At 46.7% G+C, this 21,348-nt stretch overlaps 1 protein-coding gene across 3 annotated transcripts in view; it reads right to left on the bottom strand.

Moving 5' to 3' along the window:
• BRSK1 (BR serine/threonine kinase 1) overlaps positions 1-21,348 on the bottom strand; it is a 56,654-nt gene that overhangs the window by 33,464 nt on the left and 1,842 nt on the right. The window contains exons 3-4 of one of the 3 annotated variants that reach the window (XM_083411585.1): positions 19,314-19,491; positions 13,427-13,933 (exon numbers count right to left, since the gene is read on the bottom strand). In XM_083411585.1, coding sequence (XP_083267711.1) covers positions 13,427-13,544 — 118 coding nt within the window. In that variant the 5' untranslated portion in view covers positions 13,545-13,933; positions 19,314-19,491. Of the gene's footprint in view, positions 1-13,426; positions 13,934-16,467; positions 18,365-19,313; positions 19,492-21,348 lie in introns of those variants that run through there. The other 2 variants (XM_083411583.1, XM_083411586.1) reach the window with 2 other exon arrangements.

The raw sequence follows: 21,348 nt of genomic DNA, 5'->3' as shown, positions 1-21,348 counted from the left end.
TATCTGTTGCCGATTTGCAAGGAAATGCTTAAATTCTGGTGTCAATGTGTTTCAGGAATACTTTGGAAGACATCGTGCTCCCGATTCACATGGAAGGGACCACGTTCAGTATGCTGCTTTCTGTACTCCCCGCTTTCTCAAGGAGTAGTAGGTTTCAGCAGAAGATCATACAGAGTCAGTTTGCCCTTGCAGGAAACAGAGCTGGACCTTTTTCTGCCCATCAGGCACTCTGGCTGTGAGTACATTCTAAGGATGGGCAGGGCAGGTAATGAAGCCACCTGGATCATGGAGAGAGGGGCCATAGCTCAGTGGCAGAGCCAAGCTTCACGTACAGGACATCCCAGGTTCAATTCCCGGTATCACCAGTTAAAAAGGACTGGTAGCATTTGCATCATCTCTCTCTCTCTATTTTGTACAGTATAATAATATTTTATTATTTTTCCAGAGCGAAAGTTACATTTGTTACTCAACAGTTATATTTCAGCTCAACATTCAACGGACAACATAAACTCCGACTGTGCTACTAAATACTTATTTTGCAGGAGTTGGGGATATTTTTGTTTTTCTCATTTTTAATTAAAGATGCCTGGCAGTGCGCCCTATACATGATGGCAACTATGGAACAGTACCTTTCACCACACAAAAGAGAGACTGAATACCGTCACTATTTCTCAGGTTCCCAGACGTAATGAATGGATCCCCAATTAATTCAGATTCCCTGCCTATTCCCTGCCCTTGCAAAGGATGAATCACTGTAAGGACTTCTAAAGAGTGGAGTTCTCAAATAAATCCTATGAATTAGAAACAGCTGCCCCAAAATTATCCCAGATCAGTGCCTGTCCTACGGCTCCAAAATACACCTTATGTCTGAAAGGGGCATTGAATTTAATGAGATTACTAAAACTGCTAAAAAATTATTTCACAGACTGGAATCAGTCCACAAGCTGTTGGATAACAGGCTCTGATCTAGCCCACCATTGTGCCCTAACAAAGGATACTCTATACCAGCCTTCCAAATTAGCTCATCAAAATTATTAGCTCACAATAATTTGGCCTAACCCATAAGGTTAGTACAACTTTTTCCAACCTGACTCCCCTCAGATATTTGGGACTATGTATTCTTCCAGATGATTTATTTATTGAGCATTCACCCTGATTTGCTTGCACAAAGTTTATGTGGAGATCAGATTATAATCCAGTCTTTACTAAGCATTTGTCCCAATCTACTGGGGACATTGTTATACAACAATGAGCATTCGTTCTGATTTGCTTGTGTGGAGTTTATATGTCTTCTCCTTAGTCGTTTGTTCATTCTACATTTCCCCGTCACTTTCCTAACTGCAAAAAGTTGGCTACTTTTTAAAAGTGGACTAGTGCTAGGGAACAGAGTGCTTTAATCCACTTTAATTATGCAAAGACAACAATTTCCTGGTGGGCACTTGAATCCCTTCTGCAAAATATTGACAGTCTGGAGGCATCCTACGACTGCCATCAACCCCAGTCAGCACAGCTGAAAAAGGTTGGGTTAGGACGGTTTGTTCCCCTTCTAAACAAGACAAATCCCTTTTCAAAGTCAAGTGTCAAAGCGGTCCCTTTTGATAAAACGGATGGCACATATGAGATAAACAAGTGGTCGTTGCAGGGGATTCCGTTTAAAAATGTTGCCATCTACCTGCTCCACTTTTGCCCATACTTCCCTGTCCCACAGGAGAAGGAATATGGTGAATTTGAGGAGGGGGGATTTATCCTGGATGACCCTTGTCCCTTGCTTGAGGTGTACCTCCAGTTTAGCTTGAGCCTGGCATCAGTAACAAGTTCCGTCAATAACAGGCCTTGTAGGGGTTTTTTAGACACCTCACCTGGGATCAGCAGATCCCTGAGATAAAGGCCAAATGGGTAATTCTGGAGAAAGCAAAATTTTAACTGCCAGCCAAGAGGACTGGTGGTGAGTTTCAAATGGCCCCTGCCTCAGAAGGCCACTTATATACCCTCCTCTATCACCTAGCAAATAGGTCTGGATAGAAACACAGGCTGTGTGCACATTACCTGCTCGAAATGCAGCTCAGTTTGGATTGAAGCTGGTTTTGGAGGAGGATGCATCAAATACAATATTTCAGAAGAAGATTGTGGCTAACATTGTGTGTACACCACTTCGCAAACCAGCACTGGGAGAGGACTGCATGCAGAATAAACAGGAGCGTGCACAAAACATTGTAGGGCAAGACTCTTCCTCCATTCCCTGTTCTTCTCAGCCCAGGGTCTTACATCTTGGGGCCAAACTTTGTGTGCTGGGCAAACACATGTGAAATACATGCTTGCCCTCTTCATAAAGCAAGCAGGAATTGAGGAGGGAGGGAGGGAGGCTGCATGCCTTACACGGAAAGAAAGAAGGGAGCAAAAATTTCATCATGCTTCCCTGCCTTACCTTGACACACTCTGCTGCTTTTAAGCATAAGGACATAGAAAGCTGCCTTATACCAAGGGCACTTCTAGACTGTCACTCTTCCTGGGTGGAATTCAATTACCTACCAGCCAATTCAGGCTGCACAATTAAGAGTTGACTGGGAGGTCTTGTGCCAACTAACCCACTTCCCCACAAAAGGACCAGACTTTCTGCCATAAGGAGAGTGACTGGAAAGCGTGGGGCGTCATCTAACCACTCTGCAAACAAATAAAAATGCCCATCAGATTGTCAGCAACGTCTGATCTCCCTGCAAACACATCAGGCTGAGTGAAAGGATTTGAGTCGGACGCTTGGTCCACCTCCTGTAGCTCAGCACTGTCTATGTTCACTAGCAAAGGCTCTCCAGAGTTTGAAGCAGGGGACATTCCTAGCGCTTCCTGGAGATGCTGCTGGCATGAATTCCATATTCCTAAATATTTTGGGGCCCTTCTGCACACAAAGTGGATGGTCTAACACCGAGTTTCAGCTGTTCCCTGAACAGCAGTTGTCCCCGTCCCCCCCGCCAGCCCAGTACCAGAAGTGAGCCAAGCAAGAGAGGTAAGGCTGGAGAGGAAACGGGTTTCTCTGCTCCCTCAGATGCTCCTTTATGGCATAAAACATAGATCTCACTCCCACCTTATACAGTGGTACCTCAGGTTAAGTACTTAATTCGTTCTGGAGGTCTGTACTTAACCTGAAACTGTTCTTAACCTGAAGCACCACTTTAGCTAATGGGGCCTCCTGCTGCTGCCGCACCGCCGGAGCCCAATTTCTGTTCTTATCCTGAAGCAAAGTTCTTAACCTGAAGCACTATTTCTGGGTTAGCGGAGTCTGTAACCTGAAGCGTATGTAACCTGAAGCGTATGTAACCCGAGGTACCACTGTATGCGAACAATTCAAAATGCAATTGACATACACGATTGCCCAGCAAATCTAACTGGGCTCTGGGAGCCAATGGTACCCGTTGTTAGGCCCATACCGCATCACCTTGAGTTCTTTCTTTATTCGTGCCAAAACCTGAGGCCATACATTTGCTCTCTGGTATCAAGAAGTTCAGAGGCCTGGGCAGAATCCTCTATGAATGCTGAATATATGTAGCAGGCTAAGCTCAGCGGCAGAGAATCTGCTTCACGTGCATAATGTGTGGAATCCCTGGCATCTCCAGCTAGGGCTGCTAATGTCCCCTGCCTGAAACCTTCGAGAGGTGCTGCCAGTCAGTGTAGACTTGGTATATGCTCCTATGTTAACACCTCTAGAATCCAGTGATTGTGGGCCCCTATGGCAAGAATGAGGACCCTCAGGCCCAGGTGCCAAATGCAGCTCTGCAGGCCTGCCCAGGTCACACACCCCCAATTCTACTTTGCCTCCTTCTTCAGTGTTTTTGCCTGGCTGGAATGCGTCTGTGGACTCTGACAATGCCTCCTGCTTTCCTGGATGGAGGTGATGGGGTCAGGTGTGTCCGTGTGTGTCAGCATCGATTGCTCCACCCACTTTTGCCTTTGGCCCCGCCCATCACTGGCCCTCAGCTCTCTCATGACGGCCCTGAACAGAATGCAGCCCTTGGGCTAGGAGAGGTTCCCCTCCTCTGCCATAAGGGCTTTCCCTAGGTGCCGCCCTGCCATGGGGCAGTGTGTGTGCATATCAGGGAATATACGGGTCAGGCACCTCAGGGGCCAGAGAGCAGAACAGCATGATAAGCAGCCCAGGAATGTGTGGTTTAGGCTTCAGTGCCCTCTTCAGGCCTGACCAGCAAAAAAGGCATACAAATAATAGCCTCCATTTGGCAGGCCACCATGGCCTCAACTACCTCAAAGTGTTGGTGCTGACCTTTAAAGCCCTAAACGGCCTCGGCCCAGTATACCTGAAGGAGCATCTCCACCCCCATCGTTCTGCCCAGACACTGAGTTCCAGCTCCAAGGGCCTTCTAGCGGTTCCCTCCCTGCGAGAAGTGAAGTTACAGGGAACCAGGCAGAGGGCCTTCTCGGTAGTGGAACCCACCCTGTGGAGCCCCCTCCCATCAGATGTCAAGGAAATAAACAACTATCTGACTTTTAGAAGACATCTGAAGGCACCCCTGTTTAGGGAAGTTGTTAATGTTTGATTTTTTATTGTGTGTCCCCCCCCCCCCCTTACCAAGCTATTTATTCAATAATTCACAGAGAACGACGAAGGAATGCAACCTTCCAAAAAATGATGTTGCTCCAACTGAGCTTTTCCCGCCTCCCTTCCTAGCAACAGTACTTCCCCTTATGGTGGTTGACAGGGGCTAATTGTCTTAAAGTCCTTCACTCTTCAACTTTCAACATAGGCTGAGTTCTGGATGAAGGGGGGGGGGGTCCAAAATGCTCTCCAGTGATAACGTGTCACCTGGTTGCTCTGTCTCTGTCTTCCCTCTGTTTCCCCCTTGTATTCTTTTGGAAGTTGCCCAGAGTGGCTGGGGAGGCCCGGCCAGATGGGCGGGGTATAAGTAATAGATTATTATTATTATTATTATTATTATTATTATTATTATTATTATTACCACCACCACCAGGGTTGCATGTCTGTGGCAGCTTCCGGCAAGATCTCGTGAGATCTTGCAGAGCTCTCGCGAGTTCTGAGAGATCTTGCCAGAAGCCGCCACTGCGCAACTGGTGGCCGGCAGGGCACCCCCCAGGAGGACGCCCTGTAGGGTTCCTCTGCTTCAGTCAGCCTCATGGGTGGGGCTGGCCCTGCAGAGGTAGAATCATAGAGTTGGAAGCGACCACGAGGGCCATCTCCCTGCAATGCAGGAATCTTTTTGCCCAACGTGGGACTCAAACCCACAACCCCAAGATTCAGAGTCTCATGCTCTACTGCCTGAGGAGCCATCACAGAAGTAAAGTATCATCCCCTGCTAATTGCTGTGGATTATGCCACTTAAAAGGGACACGGGTAGCGCTGTGGGTTAAACCACAGAGCTTAGGACTCAGAAGGTCAGCAGTTCGAATCCCTGCGACGGGCTGAGCTCCCATTGCCCGGTCCCTGCTCCTGCCCACCTAGCAGTTCGAAAGCACGTCAAAGTGCAAGTAGATAAATAGGTACCGGTGAACAGTGTTTCTGTGCGCTGCTCTGGTTCACCAGAAGCGGCTTAGTCATGCTGGCCACTTGACCCAGAAGCTGTACCATCTCGGCCAATAAAGCGAGATGAGCACCGCAACCCCAGAGTCGGCCACGACTGAACCTAATGGTCAGGGGTCCCTTTACCTATCCTACTTAAAGCAACAGCATGGGGTCAGCATGAGAGCCAGTGTGGTGCAATAGACAGTGTGCTGGATTCAGAACTCAGAAATCCCATGTTCCAAGTTCAGCCATGATGAAATTCCCCGGGTGATCCTAGGTCTCTCTCTCAATCTCTCCCCCTCCCCCCAACCTACCTCGCAGGGCGGTTGTGGGGATAAGATAGGTGTGTGAGTGAGGTAGAACTCAGTAGACCACCCTGAGATCCTTTGAAGTAGGGCGGGATGAAAATATGATAAATACAATACCCTGCCAAACCCACAGCTGCAGAGCCAGCTGGAAAAGTTGGCAACCTGAGCTGAACGCCACTCGTTGACTCTACAACAGCTTGCCATCCATTGGTTCTTTGAGTGTATTAGCAACAGGGACATAACTGCTTCCTGTTTTTTAAGTCCCACTTACTAACAAGGTTGAAAGAAAGCAAAGGCATCCTAAAATAAACCATCATCATCACCACCACTGTACCCCCTCCAAAGGCAAAATAGGGACAGTGGTTTACCAGGAGCAAATGTCAGAAAATACACACTATTTTTGGTAAATAAGCTATGGAAGCCTCACAACAATGGCAGGGGCTGTGTGTTTAAAATACAAACTTCCAAAAGGTGCTCTCTCTCTCTCTCTCTCTCTGACCTTGAAACTCAGCTTCACATTGTGAGAATACAAACTGAGTCATGGAAAAAAAGAAAGTTAAACCCTCTCACACCCAAATACATCTTTTCAGCCTGTCAGAAAATAAAAAAAATTAAAAAGACACGCACTCTATCTAAGTCGCTAGATCTGGTGTCATAGTGGTGTGGTGCGGCTGTCAAAATAAGCAGACCAGACAAATCACATGCAAGAAGGCTGAAGGAAGAGATTGTCTTTAGCCTAGAGCAGGGCTGCGTAATTTGCAGCCCACCAAGCAAAACGCAGCCCACCAGCCACTGATGGTGGCCTTCTAGGACCTTGATGTCTGCACGCCCTCCCTCCCCCCCAAAAAACCCATAGACAGAAGCCAGAAGAATCCTTGCAGATCATCCAGAGTACAGATATGGGTCGTCTGATAGGCTCTAAGTTATTTCATTATATCGAACATTATTTACATTTAATTAAAAAACAACAAGTGCCACGGGCTTGTCCTTTTTACCCTGCTTGCCTTTGCGCTCTTTGGCCCTGACACTGGAAGGCAGGATCAAGTTTACTTCTTTCTGGGTAAAACTGGGTAGAATTCTGCCTGCCTGCTTTTCCTTACACCTTCGTAAGTAAAAGGTCTAACTTGAAAAAAGAAAAGAAACATGAAAATTCAGGGAGGGAGCCTGGAATATCCCATTGGGGTCAGGCAACCAGGTTTTCACAGCACAGCGGCCAGAGTGTTTGACTCGGACTTGGGAGACCAGGGTTCAACTCCTTAGTCAGCTATGAAGTTCACTGGGTGAACTTGGACCGGTCACTGCCTCTCAGCCTAGCCTACCTCACAGGGTTGTTGTGAGGATCAGGAGAGGGAGAACCATACAATCTGGAGCTCTTTGGAGAAGAAAGGTGTGATTTAAATGCAATAAGTACATAATAAATAAATAAAATTCTGAGAGACAAAAACAAGGGCATCCTTGCAACGCTCCTGTTTTCAGTTGGTGTGGTGGTACTACTCTGTTCTCTTCCGGTAAGGTTGGCATTTAAGCATTGCCCCCCAAAAGGTGGAAAAGCTTGTTATATTATGATCCACAATGGCGGGGGGGGGGGGAGGGAAGTCAAAGGGGATTATATGTTTATGTTTTTATTTCACTTGTATATGTAAAACAGAAAATGCAAAAATAAAAATGTTTTTTTAAAAAGGAAAGGAAAGGAAAAGCATCCTCTGGGGAAAATAGGTCACAAGAGGACACCAATTTGCATATCAAAGATGCAAATGTAGAAATGATAACTTAAATAGAAAAACAATACCTCAATAACATAACATTAAAAAAATGGGCAGGGATGGAAGAGACGGATTAGCGGGAAGAGAGAAAAACCTACTTGTCTCTGTGAAGAGTTGTGGGTTACATGCACACCATATGTAACCTCCTCCAAAGAATCCCGGGAATTGTAGGGTGCTGGGAATTGCAGTTCTGGAAGGGGGGAAACTACAGTTTCCAGGATTCCTGCAATACTGTGTGCCTGTCTAGCCGGCTGAACAGGTAGCAACGGTTGCTGGAGAAACCTGGTGGCCTGCCCTGCTCTCATGATTCTTATGATTCTTTCTCTTTAAACCAGCCTTGGACCAGTCAGGCCTTCAAATAGAGGCCTGTCCTCTGACAGTTCTTCAAACAAAGGATGGCCTTCTGTAACGCAGGACACACGGCCACCCCACACTTTGGTCAGACCTCACCACTGCGTGGTGTACATTTCTGGGTACCACAGACTAAGGAAGATATGAACAAATTGGGAGTGTGTCCAGACAGAGGCCTGGAGATCAAGTCCTATAAGGAACAGGCAATGTAGCCGGGTCTGTTTAGCCTGGAGAAGGGACAACACAGAGCAGGCAGGACAGCCGCCTTCAAGATGTGAAGGATTATCACACAGAGGCAGTGTGGTGTAGTGGTTAGAGTGTCGAACTAAGACCAGGGAGACCAGGGAGACTCAGTCATGAAGCTAACTGGGTGACCTCGGATCAGCTACTCCCTCTCAGCCTAACCTACCTCACAGGGTTGTTGTGAAAATAAAATGGGGTGGAGAAAAGGCAGAATATGAATGTAATAATTTTAAAAACGTGGCAATAGAACACAGGGCAGGACCCAGATTCAAATCACAAGGAGGGGAGGTTTAATCTATACATTGAAGATGAAAGTATGCACATTAATGCTGTTGACTGTTGGACAGTAGATACCTTTCTAAGAATGGTTTTTAGGCAGAGACTGGGTGGTCACCTTACAGAGATGCTGAAGCAGCAGGTTTCTTACATTGTTAGGGGTTGGACTAGATGGCCTTTAGGATACCTCCTGGCTCTAGGATCCTACCAAAGCTCACTTTGGAAGCCCCAGTCCGTCCACTATTACATAGTCCTGAGCTCTTTTCATCGCCAGTGGTATGATGTGCCTATTTATTCTGCAATAGCCCGTCCCTCACTGATTTCAAAGACAAGGAGGATGGCGGTTCTTTTGGTTTAAACTTGACACACTAGGGGAAAAAACCTACTTCACTATGCAATCAAAACTTTGAAATACCTTAGAACTGCAGTGTGAGAAATGGCATTACGTGTGCTCTCTGCGTGAGCCTTTAGTGTGCATGCGCCTGCATTTTTATGCATGCACACTAGAATCACCCACTCCAGAGATTTCATGTCTAGGGACTCAATCGTGACAATTCCTGAAATATGCTAACAAAATTTGAAAAAAGCACTCACAAAAAGGGGAAAATGTGGACATTAATTTACTGGGGGGCGGGGATACACAACAATAAGGACAGATCCTTGTGAACAGGAATATATGCCGCAAGCTAACCTGTCCCTATATTCTCTGATTCTCCCCCATACACACCCTGGCCATGCCTTGCAGAAAAGACAGAAGATAGATCAAGTCCCACCTCACTTCCCCCAAATGATGGGCTTGTTTATTTTACTGGATCACAAGTTGGACAAGCTGAGAAAAGGCAAACTGGGCAGGAACAGGTGTGGATATGCAGACCGTTCCCAAATATCTAAGGAAGTAAATAGGAGCAGGAGGTGGAAACAACTGCCATGTTCACATGATACAACCAAGGTCCCCAATGTGGTGCCCGTGGGCACCATAGCACCCATAGACAACTCCTCTCGGCACCCACTGTGGCCTCCTGACCCTCACAATTTTTATTTTGAAAATTGTTGGGTGATGGGACGGAGTTTTTCTTTGGTTGGAGGTCTTCTCTCTTTGTAAGGACGGCCTGCTCCCCCCCCCCCGCTGCCCCCGTTGGTTCTTTATCTGGGAGGAAGGGACTTTTAGCATACCCGCCAACATTTCCCAGATACAAACAGGGACACTTCAAAGCTAATCCTGTTCCGGCCGCCCCAACACACGCATGCTATGACACATTGCTGAAGGCTCCACTCACCCTGCTACATGCTGTGTCTGTGTATTTTGCGGTAGGCACTTCTTTAAAAGCCAAAAAAGGTGTTGTTCTTTTGGCTGGAAGTATATTTGACAAGCATGATCGCCTGCAATATGTCATAACAGTTCCAAACATACTTCGGAGGCAGTGAAATGTCACTGGATAGTGCCACTGTGTTCGTGTGCATGCATATACACACACCTGTGCACTAGAGACAAGATGCATCCATACTAAGAACACAAGAAGAGGCTGTTGGATCAGGCCAATGGCCCATCAAGTCCAGCATCCTGTTCTGACAGTGTCCAACCAGATGCCAAAGTGGGAAAGCGGGACCTGAGCACAAAGACCACTCTTCCCTCCTGTGGTTTCCAGCAACTGGTACCCAAAAGCCTTACTGCCTCCAAACCATGGGACAAAGTGTAGCCATCATCACTGGTGACCACTGATAGCCTTGTCTTCCACCATAAGGAAGAAATCCACCCATTCACCTTAACTTCTAGATCTAACTCGGCAGCTCAAATCTGAAAAATGAACAATTAACTCAAGCAACATGCACTAACACACTGCCTCCGAAAAAGCAAGGAATTGACCAAGGGCCCATACCAGAATATATGTGTTGGTTCTAGTAAATAGAGAGAGTTTGATTGTATGGGTTAGTACAATGTTTTGTGAGCTTAGCAACACTGGCGAGAGCATTTGCCAATCTGGCACAGAGCGTCATGGTTTAGGACAGAACAGTAGACTGGTCAACTGGGAATCCATAGGCTGGTTCCGGCAATTTTATCTGACCTCCGGTGACCCTGTTAAATTGAATCAGAGCTTGGGGTGGGGATTCCCCATGTTTCAATCCTAAATTATGGATATTCCACACGTTAAGAGTTTATATCTCTCTTTGGGTTTGGTTTCGTATCTATAAACTCCAATTCTGAGAATGAAAAGATATATAAATAGCATCCTTAACCTCTTCTGTAGTACTGTAAGTGTACCTAGACCTGACAACATACATGGGAGGTGAGACCCACAGCCTTTTAAAAGGTGGGAAGCATAAGGAAAGCAAAAGAGTGGGTAAAGTGATGAGGTTTCCCTCCACCCATATCTGTTGATATGTATATGTTTTTATATATTTTTCAACGCTCAGTTCTACTCCTTAAGAATAGTAATAAGCCAAGATTGACACACTTGCCCAAGGCACTCCAGGGCAATGGATCTAGGCAGCTTCAGCCCCACTGAAATCAATAGGACAAGTTAATCTTGGCTAACTTAAGTCCCATTCATTTAGTCAATGAGACTAAAGTTTAACAACCTGGATCCAACCCACAGGCATCTCAAATTGTCGAGACTATGGACTGACCCGCGGGGAGACAAGCCTACTCTAATTATTCCAGTTGCAGAATTTAAGGTCTCTGATCACTGCTAGTGCAGAATTCTTGCACGACCTGTCCTGTGGGAGAACACCATTAAGTTGGCCATGGTTATTATCATTTCGCTACTCAGCATCTTCAGGTCTGGGAAACCAAAACTGAACAGGATAGCCAAGGAGGAAGAGGGATATGCCCAGTTTTTGATTTCTATCTCTGCCACCAACATCCCTTAGATGACCTTGGGCATGTCACTGCTGGTGCATGGACTTCCGCTGTCTCCTGCCAACTGAGGATTCACATAACCATAATAACACTCCTTCAGAGAAGGAGGAAACGAGATTGCTAGAAATACGGCGGCAAGCAAAATTAGAAGAGCAAGAAAACTCTCGTCCGCCGTAGGAGGCGTCCATTTGTCCTATTGCTCCTGGTCTTCCCTCCTTCTGGGGTATGGGATGCAGCCAGGCCTCATCCCATCCACCCCCAGCAAGACTCCATCCACCTACCCATTCAGTCTGCGATTCCTGAAATGTCTTTGCGTGAACTGCCTGCCGCCACGGTGCAGAAATGATTATTCAGCAAAATCCCGCCCTCCCTTCTCCCCTGCTGCCTCTTCTGTCTCTTTCACCCACCTGCTCCAGATATTTATTATTGTTATGATTCCTTAAAACAACCCCCCCCCAAAAAAACCCCACCTCCCAAACATGCACGCACACACACACACACAAGCATAGCCCGGCTCCTTCTCCCCCCTGTCACTGTGTCTTTTTCTGCCACTGCAGTAATCTTCCCCCTTTCCAAGCCACAATACTCATTCTACACACAGACACACACAAATTGAGAGAGAGAGAGAAGAGAGAAGAGAGAGGCCTTGTGGTTTGGGTTTTCCTGCATCATTGCAGAGAGATGGATGGTTTCAAACCCCCCCCCCCCGCACTCCCCGCTTCCCATCCTCAGCCTTCCATCCAACAACTGACTGCCGCCGAAAAAGAGGAGAAGGAAGCCGAAGGAGACGGTTTTTCATATTACCCAGCCTTTAGGCATTTATTCAAGCAATCTCTCTCATAACCAAGCCCCATAATCTAAACCGCACAATCGAATCGGCATCCCTGCAGAGAGTAAAAAAAAAAACAACCACCACTCTTCCATTCATCCAGAGTGCTGCAGCAGGAGAAGATTGGTGTATGGGGGGGGGGGGGAGAGAAATCTATAGGCCTCTCCTATAGATTGCCCCTTCTTAAATACAGAGCCTTGGCAAAATAGAGATGGGGGGGGGGGAGGCAGAGATGGGTGTATGTCCCATCTCTCCACCGACCAGACAGGGGTTTTTTTTTGGGGGGGGGGGAGTTGGAGGTAGGGAATCTGTATGGAATAAATCTGGAGCAGTTCGTTCTTCTTGCTTTCCTCCCTCCCCAACCAACCCTGGCCATTGCAGCATTATTATTTTTAAGCTACTGCTTCATCCCAAACAGAACTGCTTCAGGCCCCAACCACCAGGGCACAGGCACCTGGGCAGAGGTACTGAAACTAACCCATCCAGAAAATATGGTCGATCCATCGCTGCCCTCGCTGCGATCCCCTTTCCGAGCTCCATCTGGGCATTTAATGTGCGTTAAAACACACAAACACACCTACCTATCAACTACCACAAAAGCACTGTGATCCTAAGAACCCAACTATCCCCAAACAGCACTTGCTGCTAAGTACAGGGATGGTCACAACCCCTTTCAAAACCTGCCCCTATTTGTTGTTGTTTTTTAAATGTTCACTTCCTCTTCTCCCTTCTTCTATCTGCTACCTCTGTAAAGCAAACTATTTCCCTGCCATGCGCAGGGACCCCAAATAAAGTCCAGCAGGGTAAACATTAATGCACTCCTTTGAACTCTTAAAAGACACCTTTTCCCTTCTGGTTGTCTCCAACATTTACTCTCCACTCCCAAATAAAACAGTGTGTAAGAGAGAGAGAGAGAGAGAGGTGCCCCAACACCCAAAGTGCTGCCCCCTTCTCCTGACAACCTACTAAACCTAGATGCCATTGGCCCCAAACAAGACTCCCCATTTGCTCTCCTCAAATAAACTCCAGGACAGGAAAGAATTCAGCTTTCGCCAACCACCACCACCACTGCGGCCAATTTATTTTCCCCAACAGGAAATGCATCTGCCTTCCCTTTTTCGGATCTCTTTCCCCACCCTCATCCTGCAATGGGACAAACACTTCTGGTCCACACGCGAAGCTCTGGGCTCTCCCATCGCGCCCATTTCTGTGGCATTGGGGTTGCCCCTCCTACCCCACCCCACCTCCAGGAGCAGCAGGGTGCCAAGTACTCACCAGTCTGCCCTTTCCCCAGTGTCTTCTCCAGCCGGTAGGGCCCCACATACTGAGCATGCTGCTGGCTCTGTTGTGGCTGGTAGGGGTGGACCCCACCTGCCTCTTTGCCACCGGACATGGCTTTTGTCTGTCACCCTTCTGAGCAACAATAAGAGACGGGGGATTTGGGGTGGGGTGGGGAGGGGAGGGGAGAGGCACGGCAAGGCAAGGCCCCCCTGATATCCCCCTATAGGGACAATACCGGGGCCGGCATCCTGAAGGATTTAGGGGGAGGGGGATGCTCTCGGCATCAGGGAGGGAAAGGGAGGCGAGAGAAGGATGAAGGATGCTACAGTCCGGGTACCAGCATCATCCAGCTGGTCCAGCCAAGGATGCTGCTGTTGGTGCTGCTGTTGCCGTGGATGAAAGATGCTGGTGGAGAGCCTCTTCTGCTCTGGTCCTTCGCCTCCTCTCACTGCAATCTGAAGGGATCTCTCGAGCTCTCCCCTTACATCAGCATCCGGGCAACTGGGTGACAGACACAATCCGGGTTAACCCTTGGCGGAACAAAGGCAGCGCCTCCTCCCCAGGCAGGAGAAAGGGGTGGGGATTTGGGGGCGGGGTGCGGTGGGGGGAGAAGGGGTCAGCGGGGAGGGGTGCAGCAGCTGGGTGGGAGGGGTTAACTGGGGATAGGACCTCTGTGGCAAGAGGGAAATTGTGTCATTTATCTGCGAGGTTTAGAGGAGGTAGTTTTTCATTTGCTGATGGTGTGTGGCTGTGGTGGGGATATATTATCTGTGCAAGGTTTTTACACGGTGTGTGTGTGCGGGAAGAGGATGCAACTGCGGTTTTGCAGGAGAGAGATGTATGCGATTGAGAGATTATGTGATTTTGGGAGGAAGGTGTGTAAATGCGTGTGTGTGTGTGTGTGCATGAGCCAAGAGGCTTGCACTGTATTAAAAAGGGATCAGGTGTGGCCACATAGGAGAGAGGGAGATAGATTTCCCTCCTTTCTCTTCCTACCTCCAAACAATGAGTATGAGCTCTGACAGCCTGAAAATGCATACCTGTAACTCTGCTCTTGTGAGAGAGTGGTGTAGTTCTAAGCGTGCAGGACACAGAACCTTAGTTTTACCAAAAAAATAATAATTGTGCTTTGTAGCCCCATTTCTCTGGATGGGCATCTGTCTATACCTGTACAAACAGGCCATGCAATCTCAGGTGGTAGGCCTCTGCTGAGACATGCTTGTTGGTAATGTCTCCAGGTTTGTGTCTAGAGAGTCCAGCAGCTTTAATATGATGGAGCACACACAAACAAACAAACAAACAAACAATACTGTAGCAAAACACCTAACGGGAGGGCTCATTGTTCCTGAGACGGAAAAGCTCTCGAGACAGGAGGTGGAACTTTCCTCCCTTTCATGGCAAAGACACAGGTCGCGTGCACAGCATACGTTGAAGGCACATGGCTCCCCACAAAGAATACTGGGAACTGTAGTTTGCTAAGGGTGCTGGGAATTGTAGGTCCGTGACAATTCCGAGGATCCTTTAGGGGAAGTCATATGCTTTAAATGCATGGCAGCTATGTAGCCATAGGTGGCTCAAATAGTCTCTAAAAGAGGACACCCCCTCATGGAATCTGAAGCGGTGACTGCCTCACTCTAAACTTTGCCATCGGTGAGCTAATATGGTGTAATGATTGGGGCGTTGGACTAGGACCTGGGAAACAAGGGTTTGAGACCCATTCAGCTATTGAGTCCCAGTCACTGTGTCTCAGCCTATCCTACCTCACAGGGTTGCTGTGAGGATAAAATGGGGAGAGGAGAATCATGTATGCCACCTCAAGTTCTTTAGAGAAAAAAGGTGGGGGGGGTGTGTGTGTGTGTATATATATATATAAATAAAAGTTTAAAATAACATAAACCCAGTTCTGAGCAGAGCTACTGTCTTGATCCAAATCTGCCTGCAATAGGTTTTAAGTGAAGTTTCAGATGTCTTGTTTTGTCCCTCTTTCAAATGACTGGGCTGGATTAGCACCTCCATCCACAGATCTTTACACACATCAAAGGATCTCTTCTTGCTCTCCTATGGAAGAAATGCTTGCAGAGAGTATGGAAGAAATGGATGCAGAGAGTAGATTCAATAAAGTCTTCAAAGAATAGAATAAGGCTGTGATCCTACACATCATTACACAAGAGTAAGCTCCACTGAAAACCTTACTTCGGAGTGAACAGTGCACAGCATCTTTGGCGATCACTTGTAGCCGAGTAAGACTGTCTACCTTAAACACGGTTTTAACAATGAGTCCGTAAATGACTGTGGAGGCCAATTCTGGATCCACACGTCTTTCCACAGTGGGGACATTGGTTTCCGGGCAGGAGTTGACCACGGTGTGGATTTGCCAAGTGTGCCTTCCTCTGAGGGCCACATTCCCTTCTTGGCCAGTTTCCAGGGGCCACATGGCAGTGGTGGGTGGGGCTAGGGGCAAAAGCTGGCAGGGCAATGGATGTGAATTTTTCCTTTGTGCAGTAAGCTAGTTTCTACACACAATCCTCTCTTTCTCTGTGTCCAATCATGCAAGAGGCATTATCAGCGTTCAAGAAGCAAGACAATAGGTGGGTGGCTGTCCCTACTAGGGAGACTGAGGCAAGCTTCCTCCAGCAGCTAATTTTAGATGTCGCAAAAAGGCTGCAAATAGTTAGTCATTAAATTTATTGTATTGTCACTTGGGTGGGGCCAAAATTAACTTGGCCAGCCTCATATAAGATGCATCTCTTGACTTGCAGGGGATGGGGCAGCAGAGAAGTAATTGCTGCCCCCCCCCCGCCAAGAAGCAACATTTATTCCGCTGGCTCTGGGTCACAGGTCTCTGCCTTGAGGAGCTTACAATCAACAGTTTGGCACGGCAGAGAAGGAGATGAGGATAAACAGGGCAAGAATATGCATTTGGTTAAGGGTCAGACTGGAAGTGACCCTCAAGGAATCCTGATAAACCATACCTGCGTGCATTTAATTACAAGCAGACACAGGGAGGAGTGAATGTAGGAACACGGGACACTTACAAATCAGGTCACTGATCCATCTTGGACTTCTGCAGACCTTGGGGTTTCTCCAGACCCGCTGGTCCCGTGTGGGGATGCTGCCATTTTGGTTTCATCAGGATCTACCTTTGGAGAACTGATGATTTAGAATTACTTTATATACATCGTTAAGCACCAGGAAAAATATTTCTTTTCTACCGAGCCTTTGGGTTTTAATTAACTGTGCCCTCCTTCAGTGGGTGGGGTGTTTTAGTCTTGCCCTTTAAAAATATGAATGAGTTTTAGATTTAGATATGCTGGTTTAAATGTATGCTATTTATTTATTACTGTAAATCGCTGTGAGTGACTTTTGTTCTACTGCATTTTTGAATAAAAAAGTACACAGTGGTACATTAAAACAGAATGATACAAAGCAATATATGGTATGGTGGGGGCGGGGACACCATCTTAAAAAAACCCATCACCAAATAACATGGGTATCCTGTGCATATTTTACTGAGTCTTACTCCCAAGTAAATGTGCATAGGATTGCACTAAAACATGTAGCACCAAATAGCAATTTAAAGCAGCATCCGGGTAAAGAGCAAAATAAAGACCCTCAAAAGTCCCATTTAAATAAAGGTGTGGGAGGGAGGAAACAAAAGGGGGAGAAATGATTTATGCTTTTTCGGTAGGCATAAACTGATGTTATGCGTTTGTGGGTGTCAGACACATATAATTCTAGCAAGTGTTAAAAGCTAATCAAGCCAGGCTAGCTTCCTGATGAGATAACTGACTGGGCCATTAAGAGAACAAAGGAAAGGGGCTCTGTGCCAGATGACAAGTGGATGTGGCCCCTCCTGCAGCTCTTACAATAGTTAGAGGGACAAATCTGAAGTTTTAGGGCAGAGTTTACTGTGATGTGACCTAGAGGAAAAAGCTGCTAGCTGGAAAGACAGAGAGAGAGGGATCCATGCCTGATTTCTGCTAGAATCCAAGGCAGTGGCTATGGGAGAAGCAAGACTGTCTCGGGGTGCTAAATGCTGTGAACCCCTCCATCGCAGGCTCAGGTTGTATATATGTGTAAATAAACCATGAATCATGAAGACACCACAGTCTGCTGTGCCTCATTTCCAAAAGGAAACACAGACCTTGGGTAAATGCCTGGAACCCCTGGAATCTCGCAGTGCTCAGAGACTGGGGTGGCCTGCAACCTTGACTTTGTATTTCTGCGCCACTGACACTTTCGTTCCCTTGTTGTTGTTGCTGCTGCTGTTGTGCTGTGATCCAGTTTGCAGTGTTATTTCTTTTAATGGGATATTCTGCCTCCTTTGTTTTCTTTTTATTGCCCATAACAGGAGTCACCCTGAAAGTCTCCAGACCAAGAGGCAGGGCAAAAATGAGTGCAAGGAGGATGGGGATGGAGGGGAAAGTCGGGGGGGGGGGCTACACTCCCATCACTTCTGCATCTCACCTGACCATTGCAATGCTGCCGTTTCAAGCTTAGGAACAAAAGTAGGTGAGGGACGGAAAGATATCGCCAGCAGGACAGGAAGGCAGCGGCTGACATTTCGAAAGAAGATATGATGAACTTTCAAGTTGTCTGCAAGGCAGAAATAATCCCTGCGCAAGCTCTCTGCCTCTCTCTCTCTCTCTCTGCCTCTTTCCTTAGTTGTTCAGTTTGTTTGATTAAATCCAAGTCAGAAATCTAGGCCAGTTTATTTTTATTGGGCGATGTAGGAAGAAGGAACCCCATCCTCTCCCTTGCGTGCAGACGTGGGCATTCCCCACACATGTTTTCTACAAAACTCCAAAACAGAGTTGTTGTTGCCGCCGGTCCTTGGAATATTTTGGGAACCAAGAAGTAGGGCAGTGCCCAACGATTGCTGGTGAATGCGGGCAGGGGTGGGGAGGCAGACAAAAAGCTCCCTTCCAGCACAGCTATTGTGTGTTGTCAGTCAGTCAGTCTTGATTATTACAGATGCAGATCATTATGATCACAGATCAGCAACACGTGTGCTGTTTGAAGTCTGCTGCCTCTAAGCTATGCTATCCACATGTTATGTCAGGGTCCCACAAGTCAACCTAACACAACCCTGCAGTCAGAAAGCACCTTAGGAAACACTGGTTCCATTTCACAGCTGGGGGCATGATGATATTTGTTTTCTGTGGTTTAATGATAATCATTTTATTTATGAATATTGGTAATTTTTTAATAATTTTGTGGATTTCCTTATGTTTCACCTACAGTTTTATTACACACCTCTTAGAAAGCTCTTTGATTCTCTCTTTATCTCAAAACCATGCAAAGAAAAGCCCTGTGAAGAAATTCTAAAGGAGAAAGGAAGTGTAAAGATTATCGGTAAGTATAATTATTGAGCTGTCTTAAGCCTCTTATGTTAATACTCACCCTCTCTGCATCTGTTTCGTTATGTTTTATCATTAATTTGTGTTTTCAAAAAAGTTAAATAAAGAAATATACGGAAGGAAGCTCCTTGGTTAAGCAGTTCGTATATCTTTCTAAATAATTGTAATTATAGATATTACTATTCAAGCATGAGATTCTCAGGGTAGGTGGGCAGGCCCAGCTGCAGATTTTGGAGGGCGCTGTGCAGGCTGCCTTTGGTTATCCCTCATTCCCCTACCCCTGACTAATGCCTGCCTCCCCATTTGTAGCAATGGCACTACAACAGCTCCACAGCTTACCTGGAAGCAGCAGCAACAAGATGGCCACTTTATGCACATGAAGGATGAAATCTATCCTCGCCAAGAGAAAAGGACCAACTAGGATAAATATTTGTACAAAAAATGTACATGTTGACATATGCATAGATGCAAATTTAGAATACACACACACACACACACAATTAAATAGAGATACAACTCACCATTATGGGGAAGACTGACCCCGTGTCTTGTGTTCCAGTCTTCTCAGAAGTGATGGTCAACTTCAAGGCTGCTCCTCTCTGTTCTTATCCTTCTTCCTCTTCAAACCAGATTTGGGATTGCATGGCCCTTCAAGCAGAGCACTCCCCGCTGACTGCCCTTCAAATACAGAACTGCACCCTGAAAAGTAGGACAGCTAGTCACCCTAAGAACATGAGATGAGCTTTGCTGGATCTGTCTCAAGGCCCCGTCTAGTCCAGAATTCTGTCTTCATGGTGGGATCTATGAGAAGCCCACAAGCGGCACATAAAGACCTCTCCCACTCTCTCTCTAGGCAGTAAGCGCCACCGTAGACTGGAAGCTAAACGCCTGCTTAGTTCTGACTGGGGCCTGGTGACCGCAAAATCTTATTTCCTACAACGTCGTGCAAAATGGAATACGGTGGCCGCCATTGCGAGCTCACCATGAGAACACTGGCTGCCGCACTGCCAGGACCAACAGCATCCACACCACTGAGGGTCTTGAGTAGTGCCTGAGGATGATGGTGAGGACCCAAGCAAGGCATCAGCCCTGGTGGGCTCTGACAGGGTATGTGGCCCCCAATGAGGCCGCAGTATGCTGGGCTTCTGGATGAGGCCCTCTTCCAAATGCTCCTCCAAGAGAGGTTTGGAGGGTAGCGAGAAGAACCTTTGTGGTCGGGACGTGACCCCTCCATTTTTGAAAATGCTCTCCCCAGTGAGGCCCACCTGGCGCCCATCTTACTATGTTTATAGCTCCAGGTAAGACTTTACAGTGGTACCTCGGGTTACAGACACTTCAGGTTACAGACTCCGCTCACCCAGATGTAGTACCTCGGGTTAAGAACTTTACCTCAGGATGAGAACAGAAATCGCACGCCGGCGGCACAGCAGCAGCGGGAGGCTCCATTAGCTAAAGTGGTGCTTCAGGTTAAGAACAGTTTCACGTTAAGAACAGACCTTCGGAACGAATTAAGTTCTTAACCAGAGGTACCACTGTATTCTACTCCCAGACAATATCATTATCATTTTCTTAGAATCAGGATTGGTTTAAATGGCCATTGCAATGCTTTCTGGTTTTCATGGCATGGTGTGGGTTTTACTACTGTAAGCTTCACTGGTTGTTATGGTTATGTTTAAAATTGTGTACAGTGGTACCTTGGTTTACGAACTTAATCTGTTCCTGAAGTCCGTTCTTAAACCAAAGTATTCTTAAACCAAGGCGTGCTTTCCCATAGCAGCGGGGGGACTCAATTTACAAATGGAACACACTCAACAGGAAGCAGAACATGTTCTGATTCCAAGGCAAAGTTCACAAACCAAAACACCTACTTCAGGGTTTGCAACGTTCTTAATCCAAGTTGTTCATATACAAAACTGTTCTTAAACCAAGGTACCACTGTATGTTCCCTACTGCTTGTAAGTCACCTAGATTTATTTATTTTCTAGAAGATGTCTAAGAAATTGAGATGATGATGAAGATCTGAATTTTAGTTTGGAGATCTCAGTTGGATAGGATAAGGTATCTCTGTTCTTAGTGGGCTATGGGTAACTTCCCTCAGTTTCAGGTAAAATAACCTGAAAACCCAGCTAGTTTCTACAGAAGGCTTTGCTGTTACAGAGTAATGTATGTCTGCCCTGAGAAACCAAAGGAATGCAATTCACACCACATCCTTTACTACAGGATCAGAGGTGCCATCTGAGGCGGGATGAGCAGGAGGGTAGCACAGCAAAGCTGTCTTACAGTATTTTGAAGAAGCAAAGTCATACACATGGCCTATTGGAAGAGTCAGGGTAAAGTACTACTTTCCCACACAATGCAGTTAAAACTATGGAACTCACTACCACAAGATGTAGCGACGCCAACTCTGTACAGTTCATAGCAGAATTGCCTTTACAGTGGTAGCTTGGTTCTCAAACTTAATCCGTTCCGGAAGTCCGTTGTAAAACAAAAGCATTCCAAAACCAAAGCTCGCTTTCCTATAGAAAGTAATGCAAAACAGATTAATCTGTTCCAGAC

The sequence above is a fragment of the Podarcis tiliguerta genome (assembly GCF_965153285.1).
Source record: "Podarcis tiliguerta genome assembly, chromosome: 13".
NCBI classification, from domain to species: Eukaryota; Metazoa; Chordata; class Lepidosauria; order Squamata; family Lacertidae; genus Podarcis; species Podarcis tiliguerta.
Note: the sequence above shows the minus strand (reverse complement) of the source record. Positions and strands in the feature narration are given on the sequence as shown.